The following is a 22,825-nucleotide window of genomic DNA, read 5'->3' on the forward strand; positions in this document are numbered from 1 at the left end:
GGCTGGGAGGGGAGGGCAGCCGTGACTCCCCCCGCCAGCCACCCCTGTGCTCCGCCGGCGCCCTGCTTGCTGCCCAGATGCTCCAGGCAACGAATACTAACAGCTGCCCCAAGGCCCAAGGTTTAGTCCAGTTCACACACACACACCGGTGCTGGACGATCTGTTCCCTGCCCTCCGGGGTGGCTGCTGCCCCCAGGCAGCTGACAACCAGGGGATGGGGCTGCCCTCCTCTGGCCGCCCCAGGTCCTGACCGTGAAAGGTGTCCCCTGGCTCCTCTTCAGGATTTCAGGGCAAGTGACCCTGTCATTCCTCTGAGAACCCAGGAGGCTCTTTCTGAGAGAAATCCTTCCTGTTACAACCACCGCCATCACTGCTGGCGGGAAGCAAAGGAGTGAAGATTGAGTCAGTCTCGGGTTTTCTCTTTTTCCTTTCTTTTGAACTTTTTACTAAAAGAGTCCTTTGTAAAATACGAAACTGTGAGTTTGTACATCCGTAAGGACATCGTGTTCTCAGCCTCCCGGGACCTGCTTCTCTACCCACTCCAGTTCTGATGGCACGAGGGACCCCGTCAGACCCATAGCCACATATGCCTTCCTGCAGGGAACCCTTGTTTAGGGAGCGACTAAAGAGAGACCAGAACAGAAAGTTCACCAGAAGGCTGGTCATACTCTAAACTCAGATGCTGCAAATTAAAGGTCAAGAATTCTATCTGCTGCCTGGATTCATAAGGCTCCATCTCTTTACAATTTACCTGACTAGTGAGCTTAGGAGAGAAAAGGGCTCGTTTTGAGCAGGCATAAGGGTTTGCTAACCCTGTGTTACCATGTGTATCCACAGTCAGTTGCATATAGGTGTTTTAGTAACTATCAAACTTGTATATGGATTTTCAGATGGAAACAGATGCTTTAAGAGACTTTGCATTAAATTCTGAAAAAGATTCTTTTCTGAAAAATTTGGTGGGAACGCAAATCTCAATCTGGAGCGACTTTTCTGTCCTGATGGAGTCGTGAAATGTGCCTCCTCCCTGCGAGCCTGAGGAGCTGCGCCATCCTCACTCCGGCAGGCTTGGATCTGGACTGTTTTCCATTCCCAGGCTGTTGTGAAGGTGGCCTGGAACAGAGAACTGAATTGTCCTTGAGCCAGCCCAAGAGTGAGTGAGGCCACCAAGGAGGCCGGGAGGTGCGACCATGAGGCCTCGGCTCCCAGGGAGAGTCCTGTCTACGGCTTTCGTTAAGATTTCTTCCCAGAGCCTCACACAGTCAACCTCACTCATCCCATGAGATCTCAGTGCTCAGCTGGTGATGAGTTTTTGTATTGGAGGAGACTGTGCGGATGGAACGAATAAGAAAAACCACAGCCCCGGTCCTCTGCTGCCTGAAGAGCACAGCGGGCTAGCGAGCGTCCTCAGGCAACGCGGAGGAGTGGCTCCCACCCGGCACTCACAGGTAAGGGAGAAGGCACTCACCTCCCTGCTTACTGCGGTCAAGAAAGATTGAGACCTTTCGGGCCAGACCTGCGAGGAAACAGGGATTATGGGCTGGATGCAAGGGAAAGCAGGCCAGCCAGAGCCAAATCAGCCAAAATCACACAAACCACAAACAGGGGAGCAGCCGAGAAGGAAACAGGAGGGAGGGGCAGACGGTGGCCCAGGCCACGGCTGCAGTGGGGAAAAAAGGGCCAAATGTACCTATGAACGTGAAAACCCAATTATCAGGGGTTTTGGCTAAAAAGACTCTCTTTCTAGACAGGAAATTGGAAGTACTATGACTTGGGGGAAACATGACCTGACACGGTGTGGGCACTTCCAGTGAGTGGAGGTTAGTGGCCGGATGTGCACTCAGTTAGTGCAGCCCAACCAGCAGGAGCTGACCCACTGGCCATGCCCAGAGGAGGCAGACACTTCCGTTTAGGTCCTTAGAGTGAGGACAGCTCTTCATTCATGGGGCCCAGCGGTCAGTGAGGAGGCCTCTGGGGGGTGGGAAGTGTGCTTCCATCTGGGTGCCTGTGGGCGCCGTGGCCCAAGGACGGGCGGTCCCACCATCGGTTCTATTTCAGAGCACGGCTCGCTCAGTTCCGGGGGTGGCCGTGAACCCAGACTGACTTCAGTTCTCCTGACAGCGGGGTACCCCATGAGGGGAGTGTCCCCAGGCTAACTGCACATGCATGCATGCATGCCCATGCCTGTGTGCACATGTACACACGGGAGCCGGGGCGTGCTAAGACAATGCGGAGACCCTGCACATTTCACATGACTTCCGAAAAGCAGGGGTAGGGCTCCTGCAAGAAACAGTCTCTTTAGTCACAAACCACGGAATCAAATCTTTGCTAACAAGCTGCCATGACAGCGACTTGGCGAGCAGATTCTGAGCTGGAGAGCGCGCAGGAGAACCTCACAGGCAGACTTTTCTAACTGTTCAGGGAGTGCCAAGTCCTCCCTCCCACGTGCCCTACACAGTAGCATTCACAAATGAGACCCCCTACGCCCTCTGTAGCTGAAGGACACGGTGGGCCAGGCCTCATGGGGTGCACAGCTGTGCAGGATCCCCCGTCACAGGCGCGTGGAGGAGCTGATGACCGCAGCCCCCCCAAGGGCGCCTCTTCCCCCCCCACAGCTCGTGGCTGCCTGGGACCCGAGACCAGGCAGAGGACCTCACTGCGGAGCACAGGGAGCTTCACGTGCCTGGGGGGGCGGTAATCTGGAGCAGGGAGCGGGGGCTGCTGCTTCTGCCCGACAAGGTCCCGGGGGAACACAGCGAGAACTCTGAAGCTGTGGGGGTCTCCCCAGACGCTGACAAGCAACTGCTGTGGAAGCTGCTAGCTCTCCCCACAGGGTCCCAGCCCACAGCTCTGTAACTGTCAAGTCAGAGGCCAAGGCGGGTGAAGAAAAAGAAACAAGGTGCTGATGGGCAGAAGGCAATGAGAAGTTGGCACAGGGGTCAGAATTCCACCAGACCTGCCCCTCGGTTACTGAGCTTGAGCTCCTGAAATAGAAATTACAATCGGGGGTCTCTCCAGCCCTGCTGGGGCTGCGATCCCCGTGCTGCAGAGGGAAGCTGTGGAGACTGAAGGATGTGGGGCCCGGAGAGGCTCCCCGGTTCTCAGTGTGCCCCTTCTGGGCCCTGAAGCACACAAGCCCTTCCTGTCTTGATCCTTTAGAGCAGTCAGCCTCCCAGGCTCACCACCCCTTCCACCTTCCATCCCCCTGAAAGAACAAGGAAATAATGTCTTCCTTTTTGCTAAGCCCACAGCTGCCTGGTCAAAAGGCAGGGGACAGACCAAATGAACTCTGGCTTAGCCGCCAAGGAGTGCTGCGTGCCTGCCCAAAGCCCCCCTCACCCCACCTGCTGATAAGGACCTGGAGGTAAGACCCCCACCAGCTTCCTGACCCCTCAGCAACAATGCCTCTCCTGGGGGGCTTTCTGAAACCCAGGAAAGGGAGAGGGTCCAGCAGCAAGGAGTCTGTAGCAAACATGTCTACAGCAGTGGAACCACTCTCAAGTTAGGGCTGCAGTGCACACCTGGGCCAGGAGCAGCTCTCCACACACAGGTGACATCTGGGGGAGACAAGTGCAGGGGAGCCCTGAGACTGTACTGCTGTCACCTCAGCCTCCTTTCCTCCCAGCTAGACTCTCTGCCCCGCTCCCAAACTGCATGCTGCCCACCCTTGCTCTCGCCTTCACTAGAGCAAAGGCAAGTGGCACTGCGGGTAAAAAACCACAGACACATCACTTGGTGGTGGCAGGTATTTGGGGGCGGCAGGTAGGTAGGCCGCTGCAAGAGGAATAAACTAGACAACAGTGTATCCACTGGGCTGCCAGTGGGCTCCCCACTTTCTTATCCTCTGGCCCTGCCGGGAGGCTGACCCTGCTCTCGACCAGCCCCTGCCTTCCCCGCACAGGGGTCTGCAGAACGGCGGGAGCCTGGGGTGTGTCCCGTCCTGCTGGACGGCAGCAGGAAGCTAAGGACTGAAAACCACGATTCAACTCGTCCAGCGTGTCCCGCAGTGAAACAAACCTGTGAGCGTGAGCACCTGAGAGCCACGGGGAGGCCGTCAGCCACCTGCTCTGCCGCAGCCAGCAGCACTGAGGTGGGCCTGAGGTGGGGCTGGGGGCTGAGCGGGTGGGAGGTGGGGGCGCTGCAGGGCAGGGATCAGGCTTTTGCTCCAATGTTGGAAAAAGCAAGAGAGAGACAGAGGGACCTGTGACGGCAGCTGTCATCCATGTTAGCCCAGGACCGGGCCCAGAGGGGCCTAGGCAACAAGAAAACGGCTGTGTTGGGTCCTGTGGAGGTGGGTATGCATGACCATTTTGTTCCTGAAGAAAATGTAAGAACATGGCTATTTTAAAAATTAACACATAAGGAAGTGTCTGCCGTGGAGCCAGCTGTGCCCCCAAGGGTCGGCGTCTCCCTAGGACAAGTGCTCTGACGGAGGGGAGAGAAGCAGCCATGTAGGCACCTGATCGGCCACGCGAGGACATGCAAAGACCCCAGGCCAGCAGAGGGGCCGACAGCAAGCCGCTCCGGCCTCCATCTGGCAGCGGCTTTGCGACCACATTGGAGGGTGGCTCCGGCTGAGGGTGTCTCTGGAAATCCAGACCCACGGCCGCATTAATGCTGTGTGAACAGCGAGCGCAGGGCTGAGAGGTGCAGACCTCCTGACAATGGGCCTGGACCCAGAGACCGGAAGGCGGTGCTGGTGTCTCTCACCCTGGGCGTGGGGCAGCCATGCACACCGACAGGCAGCATGCACAGCAGTGGCCGGTGGGTGCTGCAGCCGTGCCTCTGTCAGCCCAGGGCAGGCAGGCAGCGCACTGGCCTCCCCCGTAGGACCAGACACAACTGGAGCGCCTGCTGTGTGCTCATCACCGAGAGGCGATTAACTTGGGCACGAGGGGGACAGAATGCAGCCCCAGGCCCTGCCGCGGCCACGCTCTCACAAGCAACATGAGCTTCCAGCCAAGGATGGGGGCTGTGGGCTGGTCAGAGCTCGGCAGGACTTCCACCCGTGAGCAGAGTCTCCCAAGGAGGAGGCTGGCTGGGTCGTTACTTGGGGAGTCTTAGTGGACTGAGCGCCTGCAGGACCCCGGGGAGCACCCACCTCGGGTGGTGGGCAGCATGTCGGAGAGCCCCTGCCAGGCCGTCACCATTTCTGGATTCTTTTCCAAATCAGCAAAGTTCTTCCAGACTCTGATGGCACCGTCATCTTGGGGAGACAAGAGAGGATATTCAAATGCAGGCCTGGTTGCTCTGGGAAGGGGAGGAGGGCCCTCCCCCGGAGGCACAGGAGGACAAAGGCTGCCCAGCCCGAGGGACAGATGGGTCTCTCGTCTGGCGAGGAGCTTATCAGAGGCAGAGTGAGGCCTGTTCTGGCCTGACCTTGGGCTTCAGGGCTGTGCCTCCGCCTCAGCATTCCCGATCCCCCCCGAGGGGATCACCTGCCAAGAAGAGGCAGTCTCAAGGGAACGGTGCTCAGGGCCTCTCTCTCCCCACCTCCCCTCACACGAGACTCAGGAAATGGGCGGGTTGTTCCTCCTGCCTCTCCAGGCTCAGAACGGGGCAGAGGCCCCAGTGTTCTCCGGCAGATGGGCAGCCAGGTGGGCCTGAGTGTGTGGGTCTACCACCTGGCTGTCTGTCCGTCTGTCCTTCCTTCCTTCCTCCTGGTGTTGCTTGCCCCCAGGACCCTGCTCTCTGGCCTCACTAGCCCTTCACACGAGGCCCTCAAGGATGACCTTGCCTCAAGCTGCAGAGGGAGGATGAGGTCATCTGGGGACACGCTGGGAAACACTTGCCTGACCTCTGCTGAGCAGTGAAGTCTCGTGCTGCACCTCCACTGGGATCCGACTCCTGAAGGGCCCTGGGTTCCTCTGCTGTGTCTCTGCGCCCGGGGAATCACCCTCTTTGCCTCCTCTTTGGCGCTCAGAGAGGCTCAGTGTGATCTGTCCTCAAACCCCCAACTGACCCTACTGGCTGCCCGCACCACCCTGGGTTTTCGTTCTCCCCCTCCCTGCCTGATGTCTGCCAGGGGGCTGGCTTTGGGCCGGGGCTGGACTTTATTTTCCTGGGGAGGGCTGCCAGCAGGACCTCTCCCCATGGGTGTGCCTTTAATGATGGAGGCCTCCACCTGGGAGCGGTTAGTCCCCTTTGCCAGAAGAAACAATCGAGGTCACAGGAAGCTTTGTGCCAATTCATGCTGGGGTCTTGCATCTGTCCCCCACCACCTCTGCATTGGGGTTTAGGTCCCCACCACACAAACCCCACTCACCTGTGGCTGTGAGCAGGAGTGAGCAGTCCTGGCCATTCAGATACTCCATGGCCGTGACCCTCGTGTACCGAGGGTTTCCGTTGTGGAAATAATCCAGCTTCTCCCCTTTCTCCCAGTCCCAAAAACTTCAGGGAATAAGAGAGGAATAAGGCTAGTGATCAGGGAAATACAAAAGCCACAAGGAAATACCACCTTACACCCACCAGGTCGGCCACCAGCAAAAACACAGAAAGGGACAAATGTTGTCAGGGATGTGGAGAAACTGGAACGCTGTGCCCTGCTGGTGGGAACATAAAATGGTGTAGCTGCCATGCGAAACAAGAGTGGTTCTTCAAGATAACTAAACACAGAACTACCGTTTGGCCAGGATTCCACCTCTGGGTATACACTGGCACACCGCTGGCCTCAGATAAAAGCAACCCAAATGCTCATCAATGGAGGAAGGATGTAACAAAATGTGGTCCATACACATGGACTATTATTCTGTCTTAAAAGGGAAGGAAGTTCTGACACCTGCTTTGTTAAGTGAAATAATCCAGTCAAAAAAAGGACAAATACTAGATGCTTCCACTTATATGAGGTTCCTGGAATAGACAAATTCATAGAGACAGGAAATAGAGTGTGGGGTGCTGGGCCTGGGAAGTGGGGAGGGGGAGTCAGTGTTTCATGGGGACAGAGTTTCAGTTTAGGGCGATGGCCTGGAGACGGACAGTGGTGATGGCTGCACAACAAGGTGAATGTGCTTAATGCCACTGAGCTGCAGCCTTAAAAACGGAGAAGACAGTAAATTTTATGTTATGTATAAAAAAAGGAGAGGAATAAGAAACGGGTAAGAATTCTATCCATTTTGGGCTTCCCCAGTGGCGCAGTGGTTGAGAATCCGCCTGCCAATGCAGGGACACGGATTTGATCTCTGGCCCGGGAAGATCCCACATGCCGTGGAGCAACTAAGCTCGTGTGCCACAACTACTGAGCCTGTGCTCAGAGCCTGTGAGCCACAACTACTGAGCCCATGTGCCGCAACTACTGAAGCCCGCGTGCCTAGAGCCCGTGTTCCACAATGAAGGAAGCCACTGCAATGAGAAGCAGCCCGCGCACCACAACGAAGAGTAGCCTCCGCTCGCCGCAACTAGAGAAAGCCCGTGTGCAGCAATGAAGACCCAACACAGCCAAAAAAAAAAAAGAATTATATCCATTTTATCAGCTATAAAAAGAATTGCGTCCATGGTTCTCTCCCATCAAGTGAGCGCTTTCTCAGGGACATAAGGGCAATGGTCACTATGAATTAACATGGTGTCTTATTACTGACACTTTCCCTTCACACACTTGCTGCCCTTGCACACAAGCGGGTTCCTCACATGTCCTGTCACTGTGGGATCCTGATGAGCCCCTGTGCACTGGTGTCTGTTCACTGCACAGGAATGGCCCCATCTTCGTACCAGAAGCTCCCGTCCCGGCCCACACATAACCGTGCTCAGGCCTCTGCAACACCCGTGGTAACGTGGCCAAGTGCAACCCTGGGAGGGCGCGGGCAACACCAGGAGGAGGGACGTCTCTCTGCAAGTTTTCCAGCCCCCACCCCCACCCTGAAACAGCCCAAAGGCCCGGGCTGAGGAGCTTCCACACCAGGAGGGTGCAGGGGTATCCTGCCCACACCCCCCAGGGGCTACCTGTTCTCCAGCTGAAAGGCCAGCTCTGCAAGTGCCCCACGTACCAGATGCTGTCTTTGTCAGCGACGGCCACACACGGCGTAAAGGGGTGAAACTTGACCACGGAGGGGACACCAGGGTTCCTGTTCAGAAATATCTGGTCGTCCAGCCTTGTGATACCTGCCAAGGGAAACACACGACTATGGGTCTCAATTTGCAGCAAATGTCAATGATGTATTTTACCAAGGCCGACACCAGTCCCTAATGTTTGGGGACCTGGAGGGGCCCAGAGGAAAGCAGGGGTTACAGCGCACGGGTGGGTTTCTGACAGCAGGGCCCTGCCTCTGCTTGTACATGGCTAGCATTTGATATATAATTGCGACAACCCGTCAGCAATACTCAGATCAGTGCACACTGGTTAAGGTTTTAGGAAAAGAGCACCAAAGATTTTGGAATAAAGCTCAGTAAGGCTGAGATTCGTAACTGAGACCCAAGGCTGAAGCCTCGCTTTGGCCATCGCTGTCTGCAATCCAGCCAAGGATGTGAACGGGGATTTGTCCAACAGGCCCCAATACAGCCACTTGGGAAAAAACCCTCGTGGCCCTGAAGGAGCTTTAGAAGAACAACGAAAAGAGGATAAAACTGCTAAGAGCATCTGACAGGTTCACACACATTTCTGGAGAATGACACAGGCTTCTGCAGAGGAGCCAGGCGTGGTGGCCCCTCTTCCCTGCACTTCGTAGAGGGTGAGCAGCCCTCATGGCACTCAGGCCCCGGAGTCACCCCCTCCTCAGTGGCTGGACGCAAGTCTTGGGTGACACAGAGGAGCTGCTCACGCTTTGTGAACCTGGCGCCGGCCGGGTGAGCTACTGTCACCCACAATTTCAGTCCTTTTCCGCCTCCCTTTGCTAAAACAACTAACACAGAAAACCACTCAACAATCAAGACAGTGTTAAACTAACAGGCAAACAGGTCCCAGAGGGTTTAACTGTTGCCCAGAGGTGCCTTCCCCCACAGCCATGGGTTCCCCAGGACAGAGGCGTGATTTGACCCAGGAAAGATGAGGGGATACCCAGGTCCTGAGTCACTGCAGGTGTTCTGCAGACATGCAGAGATCCATGTATGATGGCAAAGTCATGGTGTCATGGGGGGTGGCCAGAGGGGTCATGGATAGAAAAGGCAGCATTAACTTTCCCAGCTCGTATTCTGGGGCCTCGCTGACTTGTCCGGTGACTTTGCTCAGCCCGCAGGTGTGATTCCCGTACTTCTACCATTCACAGCCTTCCCAGCACACCGCTGGCCTCAGATAAAACTACAACTTCATGAGGAGTCCAGGCTCTGAGTGCGGCAGGCAGCAGAGGAGGCTGTGGACTCACTAGCGGCCCTGTCCTCCCTGCCCACGTCCACCGGCAGTGATGCTCCCATCAGCAAGCTCACTTGCTAAGGTTTTCAGGGGCTCAGCAGTTCCTCTCGGTGTGTGTCTGACAAGCAGACCTATTTTTTTCCACAAAGACTGCAAAAGAGAACCCCTGACCCTAATTTACAGAGATACTTTTTTTCTTTTTTGTCTGGAAAACCTAGTTGTTTCTCGAGTGGCTGGCTCTAATTTCACCCCGTTCAGATGTCCGACTGCACGCAGCAGACTGGCTCCCAGGTTGCGCCCGTGGGTACAGGGAAACCAATTTGTTCTGCTGTCCCCGTCCATAGGCCTGGGGTTCTAAAGAACCACCAACTTCCAAGAAAATAGGCCCTTGACCCCATCATGCGGAGAGCTTCTATCATGCTGGGCAGCTCGCTCTCTCCTGGAGAAAGCTGCAGACTCTGAATTCCACATCCCCAGAGGCTTTACATCCAGCTGCGACAGTGCTTTCATAGAGGCGAGTTACAAACAACCAAGATTGGTTTTAGCAGAAGTGACCGCACATTAATGAAACGTGACCCGAGCATCTCATGGAGAGCACTGTGAACACATGCCGAAGTGCTTCCGAAACAGCGCTGCTTCTGGAAGTGCTCAGTGGGCCAAGGAGTGCGATGGGCCTGGGCAGGCGGGCCAGGGACGAGACCCCGACTCCAGGCTGCCTGCAGGCAGGGACGGTCTCATGGGTTCTCACCCTCAACTTTAAAAAGTAACCGGTAATAATCAAGAGAATTTGACAGGACAGGGAGGCAGGGTCACGACAATAATTCAACAGAAGCGTTAAGAACCTGCTTATCTGCTCTGTGCGGTACCTGGGCAGGGTCAGTCCACCGCCTGAAGCTGGCCCAGCAATGAGGGCTCAGGCAGAGCCGAAAGACCAGCCCACGCCCTGTGCACTCACAGCTATGGGACTGGGTCGGTTCCCGGGCCAGCGGGGGCTGTACTGCTGGGAGAGGGAGAGGAGAGAGGCTCGTCTCTGGGGGATGGTGAGGGCCCCAGTACTCTGTCCCTGTTCTGATCACAGGGTGGAGGCCCTCAGCTGCCCCCTCCCACCCTGCTTCAGTGCCTGGGGGGCTGCTGCAGCCAAGATGAGGGGGACCCGCGGCCCAGCAGCCCTCCCTGTAGCAGCACTTGTCCACGCTGCTCACTGCCACTTCACCGGGGGGTGGGGCTGGGGGGCATGCAAAGTGGGCGGTTTGGGCATCTGTTGGCAAATTTAGTAAAAGGTTTGGTCAAAATGTGACTGATACACAGCTTTGGGTGATAGAGAGCGATTATTTGGGGGCCTGGTGGGGTCCAGGTAAACACAGCCAGGGCCTGGTGTTTGTCTTCTGTCCCCATGGGGAGGACACAGGCCCACTCTGCCGTGGACCCCAGGGCCTGCGGAGGGCTTGCTCCTTCCTCTCTGGAAACGACAAAAGGCAGAAGACACAATTGTCCAGAAGCTGCCAGTCAAGACAGGAGCTTCCCTGGACGATGATCCCAGAGAGCTTCCAAGTCTCCCTGAGGGCAAAGGCACAGAGTCTCCCGGGACCAGGCTTTGTCAGGCAGGCGGATGGTGCCCCCACCTTGGCACTCCTCCCTCCCTCGAGCATCTCTGCCAGCCTCACTTCTCCCCTGCACAAGGGCGGTTGGGCGCCTGCTCAACAACCGCGGTGGCCCCTGGGGACACTGCTTACCCTTCTGGATGAGCTGCTGCGCCTGCTTCCTGACGCGGGTGTTTCGCAGAAACCGCCACTCCCGCTCCTTGCGGATCTGACTCTCCAGGTCATGCTCTTCTGGGATCTTCAACAATAAAAAAACAATTATTTCCAGATAAGAGGATTCGTCCTCCGCAGGTGCTAAAGAATCTGGGTTCTCTGGTCAGCCCAGTGTCCAGTGCCCTACCGCAGGCTAGAGCAGAGCATTACAGTCAGAGGTTGGTCACTGGATCCCCGAAGCAGCTTCCCTCTCTATGCTGGGAGTGCCACTCACTGCTGCCCGCTGGGCTTAGAGGCTCTGAGACCTGGGACCGGGTGGGGGGAGGGCTGGCCGGCGCGGGGATGCGGAGTGGAGACTTAGGAAACCCCTGCCCCCACGACGGCCCAATGGTGGAAGCCAGAAGTCGTCGCACTCTGACAGGGCAGCAGGGGGGCTGCTTTCAAAGCAGACAGATTTTGAGGGGAGATTCAGGGATAAGGGCTGGGTGTTCTCCGAAGGAGGGGACACAAAGGGCCCTGCTGTGCCAGACACTAAATTTGCTCCTTGCCCTTAAATGCAAAATCGGAAGAAGATGGGCTGTGCTCAGAGACTTTTGCTTTTATTCTTTGATGCCAAAGGGAACAGAGGCATCTGGTTAGAAGATGAACGAGCTCATGAGAAGTGACAGAGGACAGCAGCCAGGGCATGGCTACCCCGTGACAGCTGAGAGAGGCAGGCCGGGCCTGAGGGTGGGACCTTCTCTGGGAGGTGCTGCCCGCCCCACTCCACCTAATGCAGCAGAGGGTGAAGCTGGCATCGGATTCCGCACAGGTGGAGATTGAGGAAGGAGCTTCGACCCTATGCCAGAGAACTTCTGCCCTCCCTAATCAGCTTTCAAGAGACGGAGTTTATCTGCACGTGAAGTATATGGATGCTGTGGAACAGTCCCCTTTCCTGGATAAGGGCCCTTCTTGCTTCATGGCTGGCGTGTGTGCATGTGGGCTACGGATGGGTGTGCCTAGGAGAGGGCCACACTTAGCAAATAATAAGTTATGATTTAAGTCTACTTTATTCATAACTATCACTTGTCATGTAAAAAAGATGTATCTCCTAAATCACATAGTCAATCTGGCTAACTCTGGTTCCCTGCTTGAAAACTCAGAGTTGTAAAATCCCAAAATACAAAAGGAATCAAGTAAACTAGGAAAAACCCTTCTTCCACTTAGCTGAGTTAACCAGCCTTGTACTCAGCCAGGTAACACCACACAGGCAGAAGGAGCCCATATTCATCCTGGAGAAAGCATCAGGATGAAGGACAGTGAACGTGGTCATGTGCATGTGCCCATGTGTAAGTGTGGCTGAGAAATGAGGTGACGTCTACACGGAGAGTTCAGCTCACGTTAGGGAAAAGTCAAGATCATTTCTAAGTTTAAGAGAAACATGTTTTGGATTACCTATGCCACTTCTCCCCACAGGTAGAGGAGGCAGTTATTACATGAAATGGTCATGGAGCACTTTTGTGTCTTCTCCTAGAATGCTCTGTGTTATCTCTGATCACAAATGAACAACCCCAAACCTCACCTCGTCCCTGTGTACAGGTGCCGAGGCCTCTGTGTTCCAGCATTTCACTGCTACACTCCTTTTTTTCTCTTAAAAATCACAAAACTACACCCAGCAAAACAGCAAAGATATCCTGACACAGAGACAACCGAAGAAAAGTCACCCAGAGCTTCCAGAGCACAGTTAGTGCTGTAGACATAACCCCACAAAGGTACTTGGGATAGACGGTGGGTTTTTACCAGTTGGTTTTGTTTCATGACAATCCAGAGATTATTTGAAAACAAGTAACAAATAACCAATAACGTAGAACAATAATAAGAAAACCCCACATGAAAAGACTGAGACTGCACCTGAATAGATCTCTCGTTTCTGCGGGAATAAATTAGAGGAAGGGTCTAGACAAGCAGGAAGGGAGTGGGGCAGGCAGGCATGATGTTCTGGACTGTACTCCCCATGGTGGGGGCAGGTGGGAGGAAGGAAGGGGGACGGGAGGCAGCTGCGCATGGGAGTGTGGCCACACGTGCCTTGGGGACACAGACAGGCTGACATCCACGGCACAGCCAGGCGTCACTGCCCTGGCCTGAGTCCTAAGCAGCAGAGCGTGGCGCCCCCGGGAGCAGTCCCACGGGCATACAGGCTCTGCTGAGCTCAGAGGAGGACTTGCAGAACTGAACTAAACCGCAGCCCAGGAACCAGTGCACGCATCGTCTTGGGGATAATCGCCATGAAGTACTAGGACAAGCAGGGGCGGAGAGCAGTGGGACAGTGTGGGAGGCGAGGGTGGAGTGAGACGAGGAGAGGACAAGAGAGCAGAAGAGGCCATGAGAAGCAGCCGGCGTTGGCCGGCCGGGATGGACAAGGATGTACGGAGGGACCAGACAGACGATTTCCCACTCAGCCTTTCTTAATCATCTGCTCATGTGCTCCTCCCCTCCCCCATGGCTCTGCAGGCTGAACAAAAGCTTCTGATGAAACAAAAGCCCAGACCCACACTGTGCTGCGCTTTCCTCTAAGCAGAGCTGGAGGGACGTGGGTGTGGGAAATAGTGTTACATGATTAGGATCACGACACTCCTCGAATTCCTAACACCTCCTGGCTTTTCCTCAAACAGAAACCAATTACGGTGCTGGAGCCTCCTGAGGAGCTGGAGGCTGACAGCTGGTGAGGGTGTCCCCCTCGCTCCTCGCCTGTCACTGGGGCAGGCTGGGCCTGGGAACAAAGGAAGACCAGAGGGTCTGCAGAAGCCTGAGGGCGGGCATTTCCACGTGGAGCAGGTTCTCATATGATGAATTTGTGAATCACAGGGCTGGGTCTTACCCTCAATGCCTCTGAATTTAAAGAGGTTCAAGCGCACGGGATAAAATTCATGACAGGCACGTGACTATCACGATTGCAGCATGACCCCTGGGGGGGCTCATGATGTCAATGCTAAATTCTCAGACACCGAGCTCCCTGGGCTCCCACCAGAAACAAAGCCGAGCTCTGTGGCAGGACAGAGTACCTCTGCGCTTGCCTCTCACCTCGTTTAATAACAAACACCCTCCCCAAACAATGACGGGGGTCAGCAGTACCGGGAGGGTGTGCACTGGCTGCGGGCTGACCCGGCTCAACCCGCCACCTCTGGGCATGACATCTAAGGGGTGAAGACCACTGACTGCCAAGGACAAAGCTCTGAAGTGCAGATCAGAGTTCACTGCAGGTACTGATACCCAACTATGGGCATTTTCATCATCAGGCCACACTCCTTGTGAAGCATCAGGGTGACCGAGATACAGTTCACGTGCATTAAATTTCACCCTTTTGGGCACAGCATGTAACCACCACCACGGTGAGCATGTTGAACAGTCCCCCACACCTCAAACTGCCAGGTGCCCTCTGTAGTCAAGCCCTCCCCCCAGCCCCAGCCCAACACCCTGCCCTCTGTTCTCTGCCCCTGCAGCTTTGTTTCGCCTTTTCCAGTGGTGGCTGTGGGTCTGCATCTGAGTGAAACACGTGAACACGTAAGTAGAGGTCCCCACAAACCACAGCCCTCGCCTGTGGAGCCTCCCCCCGCGGTCAGCTGGCGTGCACTGCTGGAGGGCACCTGCACTCTGAGTCTGAGTACTCGGTGCTGAGGAAAGGAAAGCAAATCCTTAGGGAAAAGTCAAGATCATTTCTAAGTTTAAGAGAAACATGTTTTGGATTACCTATGCCACTTCTCCCCACAGGTAGATGACTGAGAACAGGCATCCCTGGAGACTTCAAGGACAGCCACTCAGCACCCCACCAAGTAGCTTCCGAGACTTACAGTCACTGCTGTTTCAGTGAGATGGCAGACCAACCACCTAGAGTCCAAGTCACTTGACCACACTTGCCTTAAGCAGGAGACTGTATCAACGAAACTGAACTTCCATTACTATTAGACTAAACCCCCTTGACTTTCAAGCAGATGGTATGTACCACAGATCTAAAGGACAACTCGCTACCTACAGCACCAGTGATGAACTGTCTCCTGGGACAAATTCTGGTGTTTGCCTACTCCCTCCTTCCTTAGCCAGAGGAGCCCGAGATGTCCTGTCTGCAGGCGGACAGGTCAGCAGGAGCAGGCCGACCCTGGCGTGGACAACACACTTGGTTGACTGTAACAGGCCTCAATGATCTCTTGGGGTCATTTTTTTATTTTTTATTATTTTTAAAAATTTATTTATTTATTTTTGGCTGTGTTGGGTCTTCGTTTCTGCATGTGGGCTTTCTCTAGTTGCAGCGAGTGGGGGCTACTCTTCGTTGCGGTGCATGGGCTTCTCATGGCGGTGGCTTCTCTTGTTGAGGAGCACGGACTCTAGGCGCACGGGCTTCAGTAGTTGTAGCACGCAGGCTCAGCAGTTGTGGCGCGCAGGCTTAGTTGCTCTGCAGCATGTGGGATCTTCCCAGACCAGGGCTCGAACCCTTGTCCCCTGCATTGGCAGGCAGATTCTTAACCACTGCGCCACCAGGAAAGTCCCGGGGTCATTTCTTTAATATATTTTTTTCCTGATTATAAAGGTACTTCGTGCTAAGTGTAGAAAGTATGGCCATCCTGTGGCCAGTTTACGTCCTGCTTTTTTTTCCCTTTTAAAGAAATTTTATCATGAGCATTTTCTTATGTTACTAATTTCAAAGCTTTATTTTTTAATAGCTCCAATAATATCGTATCAAATACTTCATCCTTTTTTAACCATTCCCCTCCTGTTGGACATTTCCGTGGATCCTAGTTTTCGCTACTGAGAGAGTGCTTCTTTTCAGCAAGGGGCTTGATAAATTAGAACCCTATCACCTGCCTCAGGCACTGACAACCATTATTCTGTGTTGTAACTGACAAAAATCAGTATCACTACAGGGAAACAGGAAGGCCGGAGAAAAGTTGTAATAGAGTCCAAATACTCTTCCTGGAAATTACTTGGATATGTAGCTTGATATACAAGTGAGAATAAACTGCACTTTTCAATTTTCCATTATCTATGAGGGAAGAGGAAGGTGGTTTTGTAAGAACGTGCTTTAGATCAGCAAGTCTAAAATGAACCCCTGCAGCACTCCCTGCAGAAAGACGGGCACGAAGATTCAGCTCTGACAGCACTGCCCTGTCTCACCCTGGCACCCTGAATGTGTGGCCTGAGTCTGTAGCAAGAGGACACACGTCACGTCATCAAACCTGGAAGGCAGTGTCCCGGAATAAGCCAGATTACCCCGGTCAGCTAGCTTAGTCCAACAGTCCCCAAAGCCAGAAGTGGCCCAAGTGAGGCCTGGGGACCACCTGGATGACCTTGCTAATCAAGACAAAATGGCACATTTTATACTGGCAAGCTCGGAAAAGGCAGGTAAGTGAGGTCTGTTTCTTTTATTGTTTTTTACCTGTTAATACCAGCTACCATGACAGCAATCTGGCATCCCCTCAACAGCCACCCTCGGTGGGACAGGAGGCCAGTGAGTACAGCAGGGCCCTGTGCAGCCGGCACCTGCCCCGGGCCACGGCTCAGGGCAGGGCCTGCGCAACTGAACCTGGGCTGCTAGGAGTCACAGCATGTGGCCCCCGAGGGTCACAGTGAGCAAACCAGTGGGGATCAGACCTTGAGCTCAGAGCAGAGGGGTTCAGACACCCAGGTCTGAGGCCGGGGCTCTGGAGTCCTGTGTGCGTTTGCTGAGGAGATGCGGGCAGTGCATGCCGGGGGATTCTGGCTTTAAACCCTGAGAGCTGCTGACACACCACTACCTTCATGACAGGCTGGGCGAAGTACCGCGCGCTCCAGTCGCAGAACCCTGTCTGCATTGTGGCCGAAATGAAACTTTTGTGCCCGGCAGCATCATCCGGGTCGTCAGTGGTCTTCGGGGCATTTGGAAAGGAGGAGGGGAGGAGAAGACAGAAACAGAGTTAGTCACGTCACCCCCGAACTTCTTTGTGAGCTCGAGACAGTCCATCCCTGGAGACCAAGGCACAAGGGTCAGGCTTCTGAGGGCAATATCTCCGTGGTCCCCTCACTTCTGCGTCCTGGTGCCCAAGGAACCCCGACTGTCAGGACAGGGCTCTGAGTCTGCGCTCAGAGGCCGAGCATCCCCCAGGGCTGGCTGAGGTGGCCTGGGCTGCAGAGTCCCTGACACTTGCCATCGGTGCTGAGTCAGCAGCCCCACGAGGCCTTTGTTGCTTGGTCCCAGGGCCACCGCTCCCACCAGGCCAGTCATACACATAGGACCTTGGCCTACCCTCTGGCTCCTGGATAAGAGCACAGTAGAGCTTGGGCCAACTGGGACTTCTAAGCATTAAAACTCAAAACACGTGGCTCTGCTCACTGGGACAATGGTTCAGTTTGTTCCCCGCTGCAGAACCAATGGGGGCCAGGATGGCAGGGCAGGGGTTTGCCTCACTGCACGTGGCCAGGCATGAGAAGTGCCTCACAGAGGAGCCCCCGCTACCCAGGGAGACATGCTGGGTGGAAAATCCCACAGATGGGGTCAGCAATAAGGTCTTACCTCCCGCCTGACAGGGGAACCGCAGCCACCTGCCGCCACCTCGCGGCTCTGCTGGGCCAGGACCCACGGATCATGGTCCAGCCGCTCCTGCCTGGCTGCCCCATGTAGGGTCCAGCCGGGAGGCTAAACATGGCACCTGGCGTTGTGGCCGTTTTTGTTCCTCAGCCATCGAGGCGAGGGGAGCAGGCAGCTCCAAAGCCGGGTGGGCGGGGCCAGTGGCAGGTGTGGACACCTGTCCATTCCCCAACACCTGCATCTAGTTCCAAAGTCAGGGTACAGGCTGCTGTGACCTTCCTGTTAAAATTGCCGGTCACTGGTGAGCTGAGACGTGTCCTTGGCACATTCAGAACACCCTCGCTATACTGTTTGTGCTTGGCCGGGACAGCAGCAAGCAGTCTGGACAAGACACGAGGCCCCAGCTTTTGTGTCCACCCTGTTATGTGTTCTCACAACCCTGACAAACAAGGACACCAATTCCTCCCTCTCCTGAACGGCCTCATTTAACTTAGCAGCTGAGACCACACCCACCTACGGGGCGTAATTGAATGTTGATGGAAAAAGCAAACAACCTGTCAGAACAAGCGCTTCTGTGGAGCAGCTGCCACGTTTAGTGGAGACAAATGCTATTGACTGAGAAGGGAAAAAGCCAATCAGCCCATGTGCTGCTTGTTACATGGAAGCTGCCAAGAGTGAACCCAGAACAAGGGGCTGCAGGAGGAAGAGGGACACGCTGCAATATGTGCCCAGACGTGGGGGCAGGAGCCCAGGGCCATCGGTGGCTCACGGCTTTCTGCACCCGGGCCGAGGCCACATGCACCCCGTCGCCCGAGGTGGTGCCTCTCCTCTCAGGAGTGAACGTCCCAGCACCCAAGCCCATTAGAGTTTAAAACCACCTGGTCTGGGCCCTTGTCGAACATCTTCCGTGTCCGGGGGAACTGGTGGGAGTGGGGTGTGTACTGCACCGCCACGGGGCCTGTGGTGCCCGGCCGGCCTGCAGGCAGGTCTCGGCTGACCGGCTGCTTGGCCACGTCGTTGGTCAGGCTGGAGCTGCTTGCACTGGATGTTGGCGGGGAGCCTCTGTCGTCGGGAAAAAAGAAACACTGTTTTACCCAGAACCCACTCCTTTGAAACCAAACCCTAAGCAACTTCCCCTGGTACTGCCCACTCCCAGATCCTGTGAACGGGCCCAGGGTCACCAGCTCGGACCATCCTCAATTGCATGGCTTGTCAACGTGACTTCCAAACCTGAGCTGCTGATGCTGAATTAATGACCCCTTCTAGCTTCTGCCTGCAGGTTCTAAGAACCATCTTCCCCTGAAAACCAATGCAGCCGGAGGCAAACTCAGTCAGGACTTTGAGTAGGCTCCAGGAGCGTGCAGGGCACGTCTACTCCCCTGAGATCCAGTGCACAGCTCTGTGAACACTGGTTAAGTGGAGGGTTCCACCCTGCTGGTCACTCACTGGAAGACACGGACCCTCTCTGATAAAATTCTGAATGGAGTCAGGTTCAGGTCAACTTTTGCTGTCACAATTGTGCAGATAAAGGTAGGAAAGGATTCTAGGAGGGGCTCAGATGAGAAGATGTCGGGGTGTGAGAGAGAGCCTGCAGGCTGGAGAGGGAGGGGGAGGCGGGGGGAAGCCGTGCTGGGAACCTCCCCAGACCCCGGAAGGCAGCTGCCCACCACTCACCCCGCCTGGTGGATGTGGATGCCCTTGTTGGTGGGGCTGGCGGGTGCCGACTGAGTGAGGGAAGAGGTGGTGAGGATGCGCTGAGGCCGGGCGTTCACTGTGGCCTGAAGGAACAAAGGGACAAGTGAGGTGGGTGGTCACTGTGACAACCTGAGGCTACAAGACAAGCACAGGCTGGTGGCTGCTTTTGAGTGGCTTCAGAATCACAGAAAAGGGCTTTTGGCTGAGGAAATCTCATAGGAATGGAAGGTCCCAGTTAAAATTTTCCCCGCAAATGTCACCCGCTAGATAAAATGATATTCTGTTGCTTTTCTGGAAAGTATTCACCTGGTTCAGTGAGGCTCCAAGGACACCCCCCGCCCCGAAACGCTGTCACAAAACTGCACTGGGACTAATGAGGAGTGGGGGGGGGGGTCTGGAAGTTGGGGAGAAGGCTCTCCAGGCTCCCTCTCATGGCAGGGGCTCCCCTGGAGGGAGCAGCTTCCTGGGCAGAGCTGGCACTTGGGAAGGAGCCTGCCTAGGCTCGGCCTCGGTTGTTCATTGTCATATTTCGGCACAGGCTCAAAACAGCACCTTGGGTGCAGCATTTTGTGAATGGAGACAAGACCCAGGTCTGTGCACTTCCTCCCATGATCACGTGCAGGTTTGATATTTTACCCAGCAGAGGGTCTGTGCCAGCCTGGGCTGGCAGTCAGGAGGGAAGCAGCTTTGTTGTGATTTTTTAAAATGGTGGAAGAGACAATAAGCAAACAGGGGTGTCACTGCTTAGCTACTGGTGGACCCACTGACGCCGAGTTCTTTCCTGGACCTCTGTTCTGAGTGCTGGACAGCTGGATGGGCCTGCTGGATCTGGACATCCAGGGTGAAGGACCAGAAAGGGGCTGATGCTGTGGAGGGGGCGCCACTCTGGCAGGAAGAGAACAGGAATGGCAGCTGTTGGCCACCACTTGCCCAAGTGTGGCTGGTGCCAGGCTCAGTTCTCGAAGATTGGGTGTCACCCAGCGAGATGGGCGGAGCCTCGACCTTCATGGGGTGATGCTCCAGGAGAACCCTGGACTGGCTACTTACAGAAGACCCTCAAATTCTGGCTTATTCTCTCAGCAGTTAGGAAGGCCATACCTATATTCAGCTGACAGGTAGAAAATTACAGAATACAAAACCACCAACATAATACCAATGTTTCCCAGATAATCCTTCACTTTGAAATGCAAACAGCAAGAACTGAATCATAACCAGCCTATAAAAACTTTTTTATTTTTTGAATTATAAAAGTTGTATTGTTTGTGTTTGTTTTGCTTTGCTATTTAAGTTATTTGGCCTCCACACACACACAACCCCAACAAAGCCTGAGAGCCAAATGATCCCTTAAGAGGTCTAAAAGGAGAAAAGAAATTTAAGCTAAGAAACTATAAACCGAATATGTGTCTCCTCAAAATTTCTAGAAAACCAGTGGGAGAGAGAGACAGAGGAGAGACAGAAAACTTTGGGGTTGAAATGCAGACTTCGGCTGAGTCCACGACCTTTCAAAGTTTCCCTGAGCACAGAGGCTCTGCCACTGCCTGAGCTGGAGCCCACGGTGCTGATCTCCCCCGAGACCCCCACCCCGACTGCTCCCCTCCAAGGAGGCTCCAAAAGGGAAGCAGCGCGTGGGCCTGGGGTGACTAACTCTGCTTCCCTGCTCTTCCCTGGGGGTGGAGGTGGCACAGCCCTGGCTTGTTCTGTCTCAGCCTCGAGGGCAAAGAAGACAGCCGTGATTTTTTAATGCAGTTCACGCTGACGGCTGCTGCACCCAGCTCTAGTTTTGCATCCGTTCTGGAAATCCTGAGAGGTGGGCATGTCACTGGTTGGGGAGGCCCCATGACTGGTGATCGATCCTAGGGTTTCAGGCTTAGATGAAGCTTCTTTGCCTAACGTTTCCTATTTGTGCAACAAACATTCACTGCAGTGGTGCTGCAGTGGTGAGCATGAGTGGGGGGGTGGCCACGCAGACCCGCCTGTCCATGGGATTGGTGTGGATGGAGGCTGCTCCGGGAGCACGTAGCAAGCAGGTTGTGGGAGATGTCCTCCAGGAAGGCCCCTTTCTGTGCTGGTTCCAGTCGCCGTTTCACACAGAGAGCACACCGCCAGGAAAGGGTAACAGAGACACCGGTGTGCTTGCTGGATGTCAGGCTTGGGCTGTATATGGAGGAGGATGGAGCGTGGGTCTGAGAGACCCCAGGACCTCACCGCGAGCCCCATCCACTGCGAGCACACTTGCCCATTGTTCTCACGGTGTCAACACCCTGTCATTCTCCCTCCATGACGCTGCACTGGAGTCACTGGACCAGCAGACGCGCTTTGATGAAGGCCCGACGTGAGTTCCCTTCCCAACAAGTGTTGAGTCCAGAAGAGGAAGGGCAGCAGTGGGAGGTCATAATTAGGGCTACAAGCCAACTTTTTAGAGAGTGGCAAACAGCTTGTTAGTAGGATTCTAGGTCAGATGTACCCTCTTAGCCCAGTGCAAACACAGAAACGATTTGCAGGGACACTCACACAGCCCCACCTGTGCTCCCCGCCCCCATGCAGTTAATGGGGGTGGTCGCTGTAACGGGAGCCTGGGGCCGTAATAAGACACCCCCTCTGTCTCCCGCTCCCAGCGCTTTCTTACTCTGCAGATCTTCCACTAGAACACGTCGCCTCACAGGGATGCAGGAAAGCGTGATCCAGTGCAGAGAAAACACCCTACAGAGGTGATGAGGACAGTGAGTTTCCCAACTGGATCTCGACACAGTCAGGGTTTAGGACACCAATGGAAGCTTTTGGCTGCTCTCTCTTGGGGGATGGAGTATTTCAGAAAAGTCCCTGCTAACTGCATACCAAAGATCTGGATTCATGTGGGAGGAGGTGATTCCCCAAAGGATCGTCTACAGGTAATTCTGGGCTAAGAATGAGGCAGAGCCCCTGGTTGCTGGAGCACTGAGAATGGACACCTATGAAAGCACGTGACTCTATTTATCTAAAGAGTAATTTTTCTGTAAACCACACTTCCTAGATAAATAATATAAACTTTCCTTTTGGACTCTAAGTCCCAGGTAGAATTCACTTAAAGCAACGGTGGTGACCGTGATGAATTAGCTGGCACTTGGGAGAGCCGCACTCCTGGGGGCCTGGGTGCCCTCAATCCTCGGCCTCGCAGGAGGGGAACTCGCATCAGTGAGGCCAGGACTGGGCAGAGCAGGGAGGCTCCATTTTCATAGATGAGGAGGATGACACCCACTCGAGTCCGCTGTGCCTTTCTCCAGGACCTCCTTCCTTTTCCTCTGTTTCTTTCCCCAAGACTGTACTTCCTCCCTCCCTTGGTCACAGGCCCTAATATGTTGTAACAAACATATATTTTAGAAAAGTTTAATTTTTGAATCAATCCTATTCTTAGTTGAAAAAGCAGATGATTAGACTATTTCTTAGTTTTGTATTACAGAATGAAAAAATTAACTTAATTCACTGGCCTCTTTTCTATAGACATTGAGAAGACTCCACACTCCCTGAGGATGGAACAGCATTCAGGTGCCTTTGTGGTGAGTCACGCAGTAGGATGATGAAGAAAGTGGG

At 54.7% G+C, this 22,825-nt stretch overlaps 1 protein-coding gene across 2 annotated transcripts in view; it reads right to left on the bottom strand.

Annotated features, from left to right (window-relative positions):
- The window catches only part of RPTOR (regulatory associated protein of MTOR complex 1), a 345,465-nt gene that overhangs the window by 11,466 nt on the left and 311,174 nt on the right, over positions 1–22,825 (bottom strand). Inside the window, exons 22-28 of one of the 2 annotated variants that reach the window (XM_032616711.1) lie at positions 19,238–19,341; positions 18,442–18,625; positions 16,794–16,904; positions 11,008–11,113; positions 7,977–8,091; positions 6,263–6,387; positions 5,099–5,203 (exon numbers count right to left, since the gene is read on the bottom strand). In XM_032616711.1, coding sequence (XP_032472602.1) covers positions 5,099–5,203; positions 6,263–6,387; positions 7,977–8,091; positions 11,008–11,113; positions 16,794–16,904; positions 18,442–18,625; positions 19,238–19,341 — 850 coding nt within the window. Of the gene's footprint in view, positions 1–5,098; positions 5,204–6,262; positions 6,388–7,976; positions 8,092–11,007; positions 11,114–16,790; positions 16,905–18,441; positions 18,626–19,237; positions 19,342–22,825 lie in introns of both variants that reach the window. The other variant, XM_032616710.1, reaches the window with a different exon arrangement.

This window comes from Phocoena sinus, chromosome 20, assembly GCF_008692025.1.
Source record: "Phocoena sinus isolate mPhoSin1 chromosome 20, mPhoSin1.pri, whole genome shotgun sequence".
NCBI classification, from domain to species: Eukaryota; Metazoa; Chordata; class Mammalia; order Artiodactyla; family Phocoenidae; genus Phocoena; species Phocoena sinus.